The sequence below is a fragment of the Denticeps clupeoides genome, chromosome 5 (assembly GCF_900700375.1).
Source record: "Denticeps clupeoides chromosome 5, fDenClu1.1, whole genome shotgun sequence".
Lineage (NCBI taxonomy): Eukaryota > Metazoa > Chordata > Actinopteri > Clupeiformes > Denticipitidae > Denticeps > Denticeps clupeoides.
Genome location: NC_041711.1, coordinates 8144485 through 8159396, shown reverse-complemented (window position 1 = coordinate 8159396; position 14912 = coordinate 8144485). Strand labels below are relative to the sequence as shown.

The following is a 14912-nucleotide window of genomic DNA, read 5'->3' as shown; positions in this document are numbered from 1 at the left end:
TTACTTCTGCAACTGTTTAAAGCTCATCTAACATTATCCAAAAGGTTTTCTAATAATGGGTAACAGATTTGGGTTGACAGAACTGGAACTCAATTGTTGCTGATAAAGTTCCTCTCTACATTTATGCAGATATCATTAGCCAACTATTTACTGTCATTTACAGCATGAACAAGGTCTATACTGGAGTTTTCACACATTTGATGGCTGAACCAAAAATTGTATCCCATTAAAAAAAGAAATTTCTAAATCACCCTGAATGTTTGAACAGTATTGCATTTTTTTTGCACTGTGCATGAATTTTGACAGGGTGTTGTTTTCTCTCATTTAACATGGCAAGTTGTGCACTTCTAAGAAATGATGATTGCAACATTATTATCAGCCAAAATATCTGTCATCTTGTTTGCTCACTGCACACAAAAAAAAGACGTGCATCTTCCACATGGTGTGGAAATTAACCATCTGTGCCAAAGATGTGTCCTTATATCTTTGTAGTTCAGTGGTCCAAAAAACAGCAGGTTAAAAGGATGGCAATTTGACATCACTGTACATTACAAGATGGTGATATTTAAGGGTGGGAAGTGACTGCTGTTTCGCCATTCAGATTTTCTTGCTGTACTCATGAAGGTCCTCCCTGTCTGTCACTCATGCAACCCTGAAGTCCTTAGCTTGTTGGAAATAGCCTGCATCTTAACGCTGAGTTTGTCTCGAGTCAATGGCCAAGAAGTCTGATGTTCAGCTCAATAATCAATATCTGCTGCTGGCAACAAAAGAAAGTGTCTTCAGCAGGACACACTATGGAGAAAGGTTCAGATTAATTAACAAAAGGCCTGGTATTGCTGCAAATGCATGTTGCTAGACAGTAGAGTGGAGTGGAGTTGTACAGTGGTGCACTTTACGGTAAATCTTTTTTTTTCTTTAGGTGTGTTTGCTTTTCATGTCAGTTTTCTTTGCACAATGTGAGAAGGTGAATGCCCCCTTCTCACCCCCAGGTTCCCTGTTGCCCATGAGAGCGGGAGAAAGACTTCGGACAGTAACCCCTAATGTCTTTATTAACTATGAAATGTCTGTTCATACCAGCCAACTTGCCAGTGATTGCAAGCAGATGCGGAGCAAAAATCGTCCTGCACAAATGACGGGGCATATTTCATAGGTTCTGTAATCACTTTCACCTTGAGCACTTTTTTATTCTGGGTTCTGGGATTTTTCCAATTTGTCTGAATACTTTTAGAATGCACTGTGTATCTGTTACATTACAGAAAAAAGATTGATCCTTTGAATAAAGCAAAAAGAAAAATTAATGTTTATAAAAGTGCAGACTGAGGCATGGCTGCAGTCCTAAAATGGCAAAAAGAGACGTTTTATTCTCCAGCTTCATTGGCACAGGCCTGGCCGTCACTTCATCTGACACCTCTGATACCATACTCAGTTTCTGGAGTAAAATCTTTCCCATTAGTCAAACCCTGCAAACGGAGGGAAAGGTTGTTTTCTGTTCCACTGAACCAGCGTTTGTTCATTTCTATGGTGATGTCAGAACTTCCCTCCAAATCTAACATGGTAAAAAAAAAGAATTCACTTCGGGGGACAACTGAATGCATTTTCATGTTTTGCAATAAAAATAGTATAGTATAAATCCTGGGTCTAACTATCTATCCACAGTAATTTACTATGTTTCACTGAATTAGTCATGATTTATGTGAAAGTTAATGCAAGCAGAGAGAATTAATGTATTAAATTCAACACACAGTCATTCTATTCACAATCAAAGAGAACGATGTGTCGTTTTGCAGCTTCAAGGAATTTAAATTTTCCGCAGTTAGGCAGCGGGCCTCAGAGAAACTATGCATTCAGGAATGCATTTGATACTGTTTTTAAAAATAGTCTCTTCCCATGCTGGATTCAGAAGCCATCGGACCCTAATGAGTCCCAGCTGCTCCCCAGATGTGATCTTTTTCCCAGCTTCATCCGCTCCACTGCCAGAAACGTGTCCTGGGCACCGGGAACGGACACAGCAAATATTTACCTTACAGAACATGCTGCTGAGAGAGCAACTTTTCGCATAACCCAGGAGGTTAATGGCCATAACATGCCATAAAAGTATTCAACAATATGAATTCAAAGATGTAGAATCAGCACCATCAAACTGTTGAGATTCTATTAAATTGAGAAACCTGAATTAAATCCTATAATCCAAGTCATTATGTTATGTGTAGCCATTTATTTAAATAAATGCATTTTATTCCTGATGTTTTATTCCTGACAGCCTTTCCACTTTTTGCTCAAATTCCATACTGTGTCATTTTGGAAATTTTACAGTTGTTAGATGGTAAACATCATAATTCACTGTTATTTACATACCTAAGGACAATAATGATTCTATAGCATTAAGAGATCTTTGAACATCTTTAGAAGAGAAAATCTGCTGAAAACATATTTCATGTTTGTTTTATGTTGTGTGTGTTTTGACAATATAGCAATTTCTCGCATTTCTTTTTTTTTTTTAATTGTTATTCAGTTCACTTTACTGCAGTCACTAGACTGCATACTGATTTGACAGCGAGTGGAGGATCAATACCGCCCTCTGCTGTAAGTAAGTGCATGAGAAAATTTTTAAAAAGAAGAGGGAAAAAAAATACCTAAAAATCACCTTTGCTGAATGACATCAAAGCTTTGACACCAACTTTAATGAAATAAAAAAGTAATGTTTCACCACATATTTGTACATTTGCTTTAAGCTCGCATCCTTGCTGAATGATGTAATAATATATCTGATGTAATGAGTGTAAAGGAAAAAAAAAAACATTTTCCCATATAACAAATTGCATAATTTAAAGATCTTTCCACATCTATAATTCCAACAATATTTTTTTTGGTCAGATTATTACCCCTGCAAAATTCTTGATGTTACCTGTGTTATGGCAGTAAAACATACATTTGAGCACAGGATACCATGGAGTACAAAATAAAATAGCCCCATAAAATATACAGATTTAACAGTAGTACCAAACATAAATATTCAATCCACCAACATGATATTCTCTCTGCTGCGGTTTAAAATACTGTTGATTCACAGCCGTGGAATAATGTCTCTCTGTGGTGTCTGGTGAAAGTGCAGTACAATAATAGTGCAGCGGGCCCCTGTTCTTTTTAATGGTTAATCTTGAGTGATTGAACCTCTTCCTGCAAAGAGAATGAACGTGAACCCTCAAAATTCACAGCAATAGTTTTGTTCATTGACTTGGTCAATCAAGACCCAAATATGAGAGACGTCATAGCCACCTCACCTGCAACTTTGTCCGTTTAGTTCTCTCGTCTTTTAACTCGTCTTTCAGCTCCTGCATGTCTTTCCTTCAACATTGCACATGAATCACACACGTGTTAGAGACTCATGGATTATGAAGTGTTGTAATAACATCGTTTCTTCCCATGTATGGATAATATCATTAAATTGGGCTGCCGTGCATATAGTGCTACCAGAGATAATTTACGCCCCTTCACTTTTTCCACATTGTGTTACATTACATTACGTTATTCTAAAATAGATTTAAGTATAATTGTTCCTACACACAGTAGCCCATAATGACAAGGCAAAACAACTTTTTTTTAGAAAGATGTGCTAATTTCTTTCTTAATTCAGTGTTTCAGAAGTATTCACACCCAAGGCTTTATATTTTGTTGAAACACCTTTGGCTGCAATCACAGCCTCTTGGGTTTGCCTTTGGGGGATTTTCTCCCATTCTGTAGAGAGACTGCCATTTTTGGGTCATGTTGTGATGGGAGATGAATAGTCATGCTAGTCTGAGTTCAAAGACACTCTGGAGCAAGTTAAAGAATCTATCTATATTTGGTGGCCAGTTCCCCACAGCATGATGTTGCCATCAATGGTGTTAGCCAGGTCATGAGCAGTACCTGTTTTCCTCCAAATGTGATGCTTTGAATTCAGGTCAGAAAGTTCAATTTTGTTTTCATCAGACCACAGGACTTTCCTTCTAACAACCTGAGAAACTGCAAGCGACCTATCTTGTGCCTTTTACTGAGGAGTGGTTTCCGTCTGGCCACTCTACCAAAAAGGCCTGATTGATAGAGTGGATCAGCTGTGGATGGTTCTCCCATTTCCATAATGGAACATTGGAGCTTAGTGTCTATTGGGTTCTTGGTCCCCTTCCCACATTATTCAGTTTGGTCAGGTGGCCAGATCTAAGGAGGGTCTTGGTGGTTCCAAACTTCTTCCATTCCTGAGTAATAGAGACCTTTTCATGCTTTTTGGGACATTCAATGTGGCCAAAAAAGTTTATATCCTTAATCAGGTTTATGCCTTACCACAATACAATCTTGGAGGTCAACAGACAGTTTTGTGAACTTTATTGTTTTTTTTTTCTGCTCTGTTATAAACTGTCAACTGTAAGGCCTACATTCCAAAAAATAACGTTCAGCCAACTGAATTTAACACAGGTGGACTCTAGTCATGTTGAAAAAGCATCTTAAGGATGATCACTGAAAATCGTGTCATAGCAGAGGGTGTGAATAATCTATTTTATTCTATTTTTACTCTAGCTTTATTACTCACTCATGCTGGGTTTTTAACAGGTCCAGAGCCATCCTCAGTTCTCTGACCTCTGCCTGCAGGTCGGTCAGAGACGTGCCCTTCTCCTGCAAGGCTGGCTGACTCACTTTTACATCAGGTATGACTTTGTCAGCAGGGTCGGCCTTGGCTTCCTAAAATGAAATTTGTATAAAATTTATGTTACACTGGCTTATTGTTAGGGATATCATAAACTATCAGTATATTTCAATTATTATTGCAAGATGATTAGATACACGGTCGGTAGTGGTTGGCCTAGCGGATAAGGAAGTGGGCCAATAATCAAAAGGTTTCAGGTTCAAATCCCAAACCACTGAGGTCCCCTTTATCGAGGTACCATCCCAAAACACTGCTCCCTGGGCACCCGGCTGCCCACTGCTCACTAAGGACGATGGGTTGAATGCAGAGGACACATTTCGTTGTCAGCGTTTGCTGTGCTGTAGTGTGTCACAATGACAATAACTTTACTTTCAGTTTCACATTTACATGCATGTTCTTATCGATTAAATGTAATAAGGGACTATGGCTTTGGGACACCAGATGATGACATCTTTAAGCCCAGTTTTTTTTCCCCAATTGTCTAATGAATCTCAGTCCTGCTCCTAGAGGACCACCTGCCAGTAGCCAAAGGGAAAAAAAGCTGTGGAACTCTGAGGAAGCTCAAAATGCCCCCAATAAGCCTCCATCACTAATTACACTAGCTGCCTATGTACCTTTGTCACAGCTGATGGCTTTTTCTGAGAATTTTCTGTCTCTTCATTCCCCGGGTCGGTACTACCTGTTCCCTAAAGACAGATAGCAAACAAAAAAAATCAGCTATTAATATGGTGCAAACAAATTAATTTCATGTTTTTCTGTGATTAAGTATGGATTTTGACAATATCAATAACCTTGACTAACATTTTTGTGTTATTAAACCATAAAAATTTCATATTATTAGTGGAAAATGAATGTGACCTTGAAAAATTGCTAATTGGAGTCAGGTATTTGCATACCTGCAAGCTTGAGGATAAAATGAGATTGGAGGTGTGGACCAGGGCAACTTTGACTGATGAAATCCACAATTTGAACTTGATCAACACAAGAATAGGACTATTTGAGTCATGTCTCAGCAAAAAGAGCTTTTAGAGAACCAACAATCAGGAATTATTGGGGTAGACATTCACCAGTCAACACAGAAAAATTGTCTACAAATGGAGACACTTTGAGAATGGGGCTACTCTACCAAGAAGTGGGCATCCGGTCAAAATTACCCCAAGTACGTGGCTGCACGGATGAAGTTCACAGGACACAATGACACTCCACAGAGGTATTGGCAAAAATGTTTTGTGGACTGATGAGAGTAAGATTGAAGTATTTGGGAAGAACATGTAAAATTACATCTGGTGTAAAAATAAACTGTACATATCATCATAAAAACAAGTAAAGTATGGAGGAGGAAACATGGCCTGGCCAGCTTGCAATTATTAAGGTGTATTGAACAATTCTGCAGGATAACCTGAACACAAGAACCAGGTCTTATCAGAAGCGCCTGGGTGAGGTTATTACTGCCAGGCTATTAATTTAGAGGGTTCACATACATTTTCCACTAACAATTTGAGTTGATTATGGTTGTTCTCAATAAAGACATGAAACATCAGATTGTCTTCCCCATGCAATGGAAACCTGACTAGTGAGTCACTCGCTCAGTCTACCCAGGACTCTTAAACTTAAGTGGTCAAAGGTACACCTGTTACGGTCAAATTCAAGTTGTTGAAAAATTCTTGAAGTATACATCTAGTTCTGTCTCTTACATGTGATGGGGGTCTTCTCTGTGGAGGTTTGGCTCTGGTGGCTGTAGGATGACTCAGTTTTTGAGAGGAAATGTCCACACCATCAAACTCATCTGCCTCCTTCTCCTCTTTTTGCTTTTCTTTCTCTTTCACCACTTCTTTCTCCTTCTCCTTCTCCACTGGCTTTGTTGAAGTAAGACTCACATCTCCACTGGTACTACAGAAAGAAAATGAATGAACTCATGTTACTTGAGTGAAGGTGAAGGGAATGCCATTGTGAAACACTGCAGTACAGCACATGGTGACACGAAATGGATTGAACCCCGCATCCCCCTTGGTGAGCAGTGGGCAGCCATAAAAGGCGCCCAGTGCTTTGCGCAGTGGCACCTTGAAGGTTCGGAATTCCTTACCCAATAGGCCACCACTGCCTAGTTGTAAAGTTTTAAAAGTTCCTTGCAATTGTACAGTATAGCAGTTTGGGTGGGAAAACATGCATATCGCATTGCCACTATTTGCTAAAACAGCAACAGCAAAATCTACCAAATCTTTAGGTGAAATGAAACAAGATTACGAGAAACAATTAGAATACTAATAACAAAATTACTTAGGGTTATTTTTGGAAGATTAGAATTTACTTGTATGTTGCACCAATCTGAATCTTCATTTGTAATATGCCAACACTAACATTCTCACACACTTACAAAGAATGAAATAGGTGAGTCTGCTACAGTTACTAATCACTAGAACAAAGGGACAAAAGTTATGATTGTTTCCATGCTGTTTTCAGGACTTGTGTACACAAATGGAATTATTCAGCCACTGCTATAATGGTGACACCCTGTCTCCTCTGACTCATAAATGGAAGGTGCAGAAGAGCGGAAAATCCTTAAATAAAATCACAGAAAATAAAGTTTTAAGCAGGGTGTAAAGTGCTATTGAGGCATCACATGTGCTTGGAGTTGTGAAATCATGGCTACAGTATGAGTGAGGTTTGGCAGGACATTTGAAGACAATTTGATCTGACAGTAACCATGAGGCCATTAATTATTGGTGGTTCTTGCTTTCCTTGTGGCTCCTGACCCTGACCCTGACTAGAGACACTGATCTCTTTGTCTTCCTCGCCTCTGTGTCTTTGCACTGTGAACAGGAAATGGGCAGCAGCCATGTGCACTAGTCTCGCTCTGCTTTATGGTTTTTTCCATCCTTCTCTTCCCAAGAGCTGGGCATTCTGGAATTCACCTCACCACAGAAATCTGCTGGAATTAAGCTGTCATGGCAACCGGCTCCATAGCTTCGTCCTTGTCTCACGTCAAAGCAACATTTTTCTTATTTTTTCATGGCTGTAAATCCACTATGGCTACCTCATTAGCACCTAAACAAGGTTCTTATATCACCGTTTGAGCCTTTTAACAGTGCACACAGGGAATTATTTAATGAAAATCATAATTTAAATAAAAAAGCAATGGCATTTAAAAATCCATGGCTCTTTAAAGTACCCAAAAGGCTTCTGTGGCTTGTCCTTTGATGGAGGAGGTGGTGGTGCTTTACGTCCAGGAACCAGATGCGGCTTGAGTTTTCCAACCAGTTCATTTCTTATTTCTCTCACATCCACCTTCTCATCTGTAAGGCAGATATTCACATACTGTTGCAAGAATCAGCACCCTAGAAAGCATAATCCTGCACTAGGTACATGTCATTGCTAAAGAAATTATGTGGAACATGTTAAATAAAGGAGAACATCTATTTGCGATGGTTCATTTCATCTGCTTACCTTTACCATCTGTCTTTGGAGCAGCATCTGTGATCTTTTCCATTGGTGGAACCTCTGATTTGGTAGAAATAAAAAATCTTTTTAAAGATCTACCTTCTACTGAAACACTCTGATCTCTGTTCTGAGTCGCACTGTTTCAGATTGGAATCATGAGACCCCCAACACTCTTCATTTCATAACAAAGCCCCGAGGAGGCATTTCTAATGAAAAGAGAGAGAGAGAGAGAGACATACCACATTGTGGTAATTGCAACAAGAGCGTAAAGCACAGCCTCTAAATGCCCTCTGAACTTCCTCTGCTGCTGCTCACATGACCTGCTCCACGGCCGTAGACTTCCTGTTCTATTTAGGTTCTCTGTACTGCATCTGCACTGAAGGGCTTGAGGTTTGAAGTCCATCACAGTTTAAAAAAAAAAAAATCATGACCCTGGCAGCTGCATCATGGTTTCATGCTGCACTGAGCCCAGCAGAGTTGTCATTTGAATCTTTTTAAAAGAAACCGCTTCAGAGAAAGTGCAGCTGCATCTTCTTCCGACACATTTTCCTACACAGACCTGAACCGCATCCTGTCTTACAGAGGTTAGATGCCGACAAGATGAATGACGTCCTAGAACAGTGACGAGCCGTTTTGCAAAAGATTATTACAATTCCAATTTTATGTTTATAAATCCAGATGGAATTGTGACATATGCAGAAAACACATTGAATTCAAATATAATTAAATTGAATCCGGTCAAAGAATTAACTGCAATTGTTAATCATTTTCTGATGCCTATAAATTTTATGGGACCTCGTCAGATGACACAGAAATTAAAGAAACACCCCACATCAACATTCTTGCCGAACGTGTACAGGTACGACTTTAAACATTACAAATCTCACCACAGTAGAATTTAAGTTGGTTTTATAAAATCATGATTTATAAAAACTGTCTGACAGACATAGACACTGCTAGACCTGTACAGCATTTCCTGTTCTTTATGCCTTAGATCTGGTCACAGGACCTGCTGTTATTGGTCCAGCAGGTTTTTGATCATCTCACACACCTTCCAGCATTGCATTGTACTTTAAACTTCCAAATGCCACTTGCAGGCAGTTACTCTTACCAGAATGTCTCTTTGAACCCTGTCGCACTGGTGGCCTGCTCGTGTTTGCAGTCTAGGACACAGGAGGACACACAATGTGCATGTGAGCAGAAGCACTCATTCTTCCCACAGTAGAAAAAGGTAAAGTCCATGAGTGAACGTCTCAAACAAAAATAAAACTATTTAAGACACTTTACACCAACTAAAAAAAGAAAATTATAAGGAAAATAAGGAATTCCCAGTTCTCAGTGACTCTCTGTCACACTCACTTGCAGAGTGTCCTCTGGGATCACCATGACGAAATTGTCAGGGAAATTCCCTCTGCGTCCATCCACCGTTCCCTCCCACCAGCCCTCATCTTCTGTTTCCTGCAATGGACATGGAAAACACAGATAAGATACAAAAACAGTACGAGTTATAAAATTCCCTTTCATCATGACCATAATCTCATTCTAATTTGTAGATTCTAATTCTAAAACAGAACTTGCTGATTATACTGTATACTGTGTAGTAAAGATAGAATGGAAGCTATGCACTACCTAATATTTATTATTGTTGGGGCACATTTTTGCTTGAAATTTGCTTGAGCTCTGCAAGAAATATTATTTTAAAAAAATAAATATTATACAGTAATCATGACCTGACAAATGTTTGTAAAAAAATTCAAGACCCCCAAATGAGTAGTACTTTTGACTGGTAGTGTAGTTCACCAAGGACATGGTCTTAATTTGCTGTAAATGTGCATGTACACTTAGATACTTCAACATTTTGCCAAGTGTACATTTGTTTCTCAAAATTAAATTATTTAGTAGAGCTTTTGTTTCTTCTTATTTTACATTATATTATGTTTAGCACACACTAACCAGTTGGTCAACAGGCATTTGAACAAAATAAATAATTTTAAAAATATGTGGTTTTAGCACAGAGGGCAAAAAAATCAAAATCCCCCACAAGCTCATAGTTCCAGATCCCACTTGCAGCTGTAGATTTGACATGACATGGATCAAATCAGTGAACAGACAATTAAATGCTGGGCGGTAGTAGCCTAGTGGGTAACACACTCGCCTATGAATCAGAAGACCCAGGTTCAAATCCCACGTACTACCATTGTGTCCCTGAGCAAGACACTTAACCCAAAGTTGCTCCAGGGGGACTGTCCCTGGAACTACTGATTGTAAGTCACTCTGGATAAGGGTGTCTGATAAATGCTGTAAATTTAAATGCATCATTACCTTGGTGATGATGGTGACGATCTCTCCCTTTTTCAAGTTGAGCTCATCCTCAGCCATGGCTGTGTAGTCGAACATGACCTGACAGCGCACTTTACCTGCTGGAAAGAGAACGCTGATGGTGTAATGATGCTGGTTGGACCTCAGAAGAATCACAGAACCACGTGGTAATATTTTTTTAATTTTAGTTTTATGTTTTTTTTTTTTTATTGGGTTTTTTATTGGGTTATGTTAACTTCCGACAGGGATCTGACAACTTTCCAGAATCTTTGTGGCTATGACGCATATGCAATGCTGTCATCTCACTGTTTATCAGATATAGTGTCCAGGAATCAGATCAACCTCTGGTCACATTGTGACACCATATCACATTTACTGGTAAATCCAGCCACGCCCAGAATATACGGGGCAAACAGAAGGTTTCAGGAATCTTTGACTCACAGCACTTTATTACTGAGAGTTGCACAGCCAGTCTGGGTGCTCCAAACATAAACCAGGAGCCAAGGCGCACCTCCCCGGCTTTGTCCATTTTCAAGTAAATAAGCACATTCTCTGGTTTGGACCATGTCAGCAAAATGTTTATGCACTTCTATCACTAAGAGACATCTGGCCTATGGAGTGACACACACACACACAAACACAAAATTCTACATACCATTTAATGGTTTATGTCGTATGCTTGTCCTCTGCTTTACCTGTGTACAAACCGAATGCAAATGAATCAGTGAATCATTCCCCAGTTCATTCATGAATATATGAACAAGATCAACTCTTAAGATACCTCTTTATTGAACACAGCATTAGTTAGTTTGGGTCTGGTCCTCCCGTCTACTTTGCCATCTGCAGAAAATGAAAGACACCCAATTGGTAGGTGTAAATATATTAACATAATCTATTACCCTCGCAATACAGACCCTTTATTATATTAGAAAAAGCTTGTTTCTTTTCTTTCTTTATCTGCTGCAAGACTTATCTTCTGATTTAATTCTTTCCTCAGCTGAATGGTAAACTGAACAGGGTGGAGACAAAACTTATAACAATAGATTGACTGACAGAGAACCTCTCATTATAAGTTACAATGGGTAACGCTAACCCTTCACAGTGTCCCTGTCACATTCTGCACTGAGCAAGCACGTCATTCAAGACAGTCCTAAAAGGGTGTGCATGAAGAATAATGGTTATCATAGATTAACATATGTTCAATTTTTTTTAATTACCACTAAGAAGAAACATTTATGTATTTGGAACACAATATATTAAAAATACAATCACAAAACCATAAATTCCTTTTAAATCTTCTGCCCCAATGTTGAGCCCAGTGGTTGTTGCTACATGAATACTGTCTGATTGTCTTTAATAATGCATATTCATTCACCTTTAGGTGCCACAAAAATCTCCTTTACAAAGTTTGATGGAAATGCTCCTATTCTGTCGTTTTTCTTCCCCATCCACCATCCATCTTCAATCTGTCATGGAATTAAAACAGAAATCATCCTGAGAAGTGTTCACATTGTGTATTACTCAGATAAAACCACCATTTTCATTATATTCCATGGATCTTTGAGTTCAATTGAGCATTTGTAGAAATTCCCCGCAGGACATTTTTTTCAGACAAGAAATGGAGAGATTAATGAAACCCTACAAAATAACGCCTCCAGCCAGGGCTGTCACCAGCGTGGAAACATAAAACCCTAAACCTTAAACCCTAAACAGGCTGTCTGACCCTGATAAACACATATGAGATCAGCACAATGATGACTAAACTGAAACAAAAAAAAGAAGAAACAGGTCAGACCTGCGGCTGCAGGAATGTGTCCTGTACTCACAAGCTGACGTGCAGGAGAACAAGAATTTGCAGACAATACCTGAGGGCTAGGAAGGACAGGAAGGATCTAGTGGCGATAGTCAACTAAATACTAAAATCAGAAATTAGATATATACCTGTTTCAATGAAATTTTATGTTGATTTTGCAAGGCAGCACTGCAAAATCCTAGTTTATTCCCTTCATTTTTACTGAAATAAAAGTCATCTTTACATTACTTAGTAACACGAACACTAGGAAAAAACGCTTGCATGCCATAGCAGGGGCAACACAGGGTTTAGTAGCTTGAACAGTTACCAGTTCATTCAGTGATTTATGGTACAATTCTTTTGTTTTCTGTTATGTGAACACTGGACAGTTGTCCTTCATACTTGTTTGCAGTGTAAATAGTTTTTTTTACTTCAATGCTGCTTTGTTCACATACTGACAAATATGGTGCCAGCCTTACTTTTTACAATAGAGGAATGTCATTTAGCCACTTAACACCTTAGTGTCTGGTTAGAGCTCTCATAGTGTGCAGGGACGGAAGAAAAAGAATCTTACTTCACGCAAAATTTCGATGGTCTCGCCAACAACAAGTTCCAGCTCATCCTCATGTGAAGCCTTGTAGGGAAAGGCCACTTCACATTTCCTGACCTGTGCTACAGTCATTCTCGCTGGAAAAAAAATCCAGTTGAAGGTAAAAAACATCAGAGAAAGCTTGAGTGAGTCCTAATAAACAATGCAGAGGCTGAAAAAAAATGTGCCCATTTTGTATACATGCATAATGCTACAAGTTTGCAGAATACAGTGGCCAAAGTGTTCAGTATAAACTGTATGCATATGGAGTGTTTGTCTAATAGACTACAGCATCATAATTACTGTTTTGCATGAAGCGGCAAGTGACGTCATGAGAGCTGATCTGTGCCACGGCTCCCTAATTACTCCATGTCCATGTTTGTGCCAGAGCAGACAAATGTTTAATCCAAGCAAATAGTTGGACACATGAATGCAAAGCATTTTTTTTTCATTCCAGGGACGGGCTAATGTACCTAGAATGACCTAATGTATTTTAGAGTTAATTAATAGAAGAAGGTGTGTTTATGTAGCATGTATATCATACGTATGCTCACATTTCCTCATGCTTCTGGGCTCTCTGTTGCTCTCTCCCATTAAATACACCGGCACCTCCTGTGTGGATAAAAATCATGATAAAAAGGAACAGCGTGAATAAAAACAGTGGGAGTTACAGCATCGGGAGAGAGGAGAGGGGGGACCAGACCTTGACGAAGTTGGAGGGGAAAATGCCTCTCTTTCCCCCAAGCTCCCCTTGCAGCCAGCCCTCCTCGCCGGCCTTAGTGACATTTTTCACCACGTCCCCGACCCGCACCGTCAGCTCATCCGGCATGTTGCCCTCAAAGTCTATGAGCACCAGCACCTCTAAGGAAGCCGAGAAAGAAGAAGTTGATAAAATGATTATTTAATCAGAAGTATAATCAGTAGTTACAGGGACAGGCCCCCTTGAGACACTCGGGGACATGTCTTGCTCAGGGACACAATGGTAATAAGTGGGGTTTGAGCTTGTGACTTTGTGGCGGGTGTCTAACCAACTAGGCTACGACCACCCAGGTCTGAAGCATAAAGAAACTTTGATATAAGTAGAGATCTTTAAAAAGCTTCAGACTGTGGGGACATGCATGCTACAACAGGCCTCTGGTATGCAACCGGCTTACATAGCAGGTCAGATACAGCCAGATACACTCATTCAAAAAAAAGTGCATTAACCAAGGAAAACACAGACTGTCTCATGCACCAAGGCAACTCATCATTTCTGAAACAGAAACATATTACTTCATTTAATCATTTGGTTTCATCTGTTAGTCAGACACTGCCTGACAGCATGGCAAAATAAAGCAGGTTTGTACGGATTACAGGCATCGGTAAAATGCAATCGTCTGATTATGACATTCGCTACAAGACTACTCAGTGAAAAGTTACCCATGGCCTGAGAAACCTCCCTCCTTGGTGCCTGCTGAGCCAAAGATCCTCTTCAGCGCAGAGGAGAACGTAGCATGCCAAAACCAGAGGGTTGAGGGCAGGAAAACGGTGTGCCTGGTGTTGCAAAACAGTGGTGCACTGCTTCCCTGTGCTCAAACATTAACCTACTCAGCCAGTTCTGACAAGCCCTGAGCCAGGTAGGCTGGGGAAGGACGGAGGGAGGCAGGACAGGAGAAAAGGGGAGGAGTCAGAAGAAAGACAAGATCAGGTGAGACAGGTTCCGAACCAAATGAAGGAAAACAAACATGAAATGAATGTGTCGCTGTCTCAAAATAAAACAGACTACATTCCTGTTACCAACCACCTCATACAGGAATATAAAAAAAACGGATTACAGTGGCATTGAAAAGTTCATGTATCAGAGTGTTATGAGGCTTGAGATTCACAAAAATTCATTGATAAAAATGTGAAATGAAAAAAAAACACCAAGTAAATTATTAAGTGATTTTAATTAGCTCAATGGCAACCTTTTTGCATTTTGATTCATCATTCATCACTTACAGCACATTTTGTAATTTAAAGAAAGCAGCCATACATTTAACAATCTATTTGATAAAAAGGACACTTTATTTTGAAATATAAATAATACTCTGATATCCATTAACCACACTGTATGT

At 39.5% G+C, this 14912-nt stretch overlaps 1 protein-coding gene across 2 annotated transcripts; it reads right to left on the bottom strand.

The window, feature by feature from the left end:
* Positions 1–2659: 2659 nt before the first annotated feature.
* Positions 2660–14399, bottom strand: sh3d21 (SH3 domain containing 21). 2 transcript variants are annotated; one of them, XM_028982121.1, is made up of 17 exons: positions 14236–14399; positions 13520–13677; positions 13371–13428; positions 12802–12914; positions 11811–11901; positions 11217–11275; positions 11091–11130; positions 10439–10536; positions 9476–9574; positions 9228–9279; positions 8123–8176; positions 7848–7971; positions 6373–6568; positions 5293–5364; positions 4565–4713; positions 3282–3345; positions 2660–3177 (listed from the first exon to the last, which is right to left on the bottom strand). In XM_028982121.1, the coding sequence occupies exons 1-17, from the start codon at positions 14237–14239 to the stop codon at positions 3145–3147; spliced, it is 1464 nt and encodes a 487-aa protein (XP_028837954.1). In that variant the 5' UTR covers positions 14240–14399; the 3' UTR covers positions 2660–3144. The 2 variants fall into 2 exon arrangements, with proteins under 2 accessions (XP_028837954.1, XP_028837955.1); XM_028982122.1 differs by having other exon boundaries at positions 10439–10533.
* Positions 14400–14912: the final 513 nt, after the last annotated feature.

What these genes read in the sequence shown, in the direction of transcription:
- sh3d21 (XM_028982121.1), bottom strand. An exon ending in GCCCAGAAGCATGAGGAAAT is followed by an intron (nt 12,915 to 13,370) that starts GTGAGCATACGT and finishes TTTTTTTTCCAG; the next exon opens with CGAGAATGACTGTAGCACAG. An exon ending in TCGTCACCATCATCACCAAG is followed by an intron (nt 9,575 to 10,438) that starts GTAATGATGCAT and finishes TGTCCATTGCAG; the next exon opens with GAAACAGAAGATGAGGGCTG.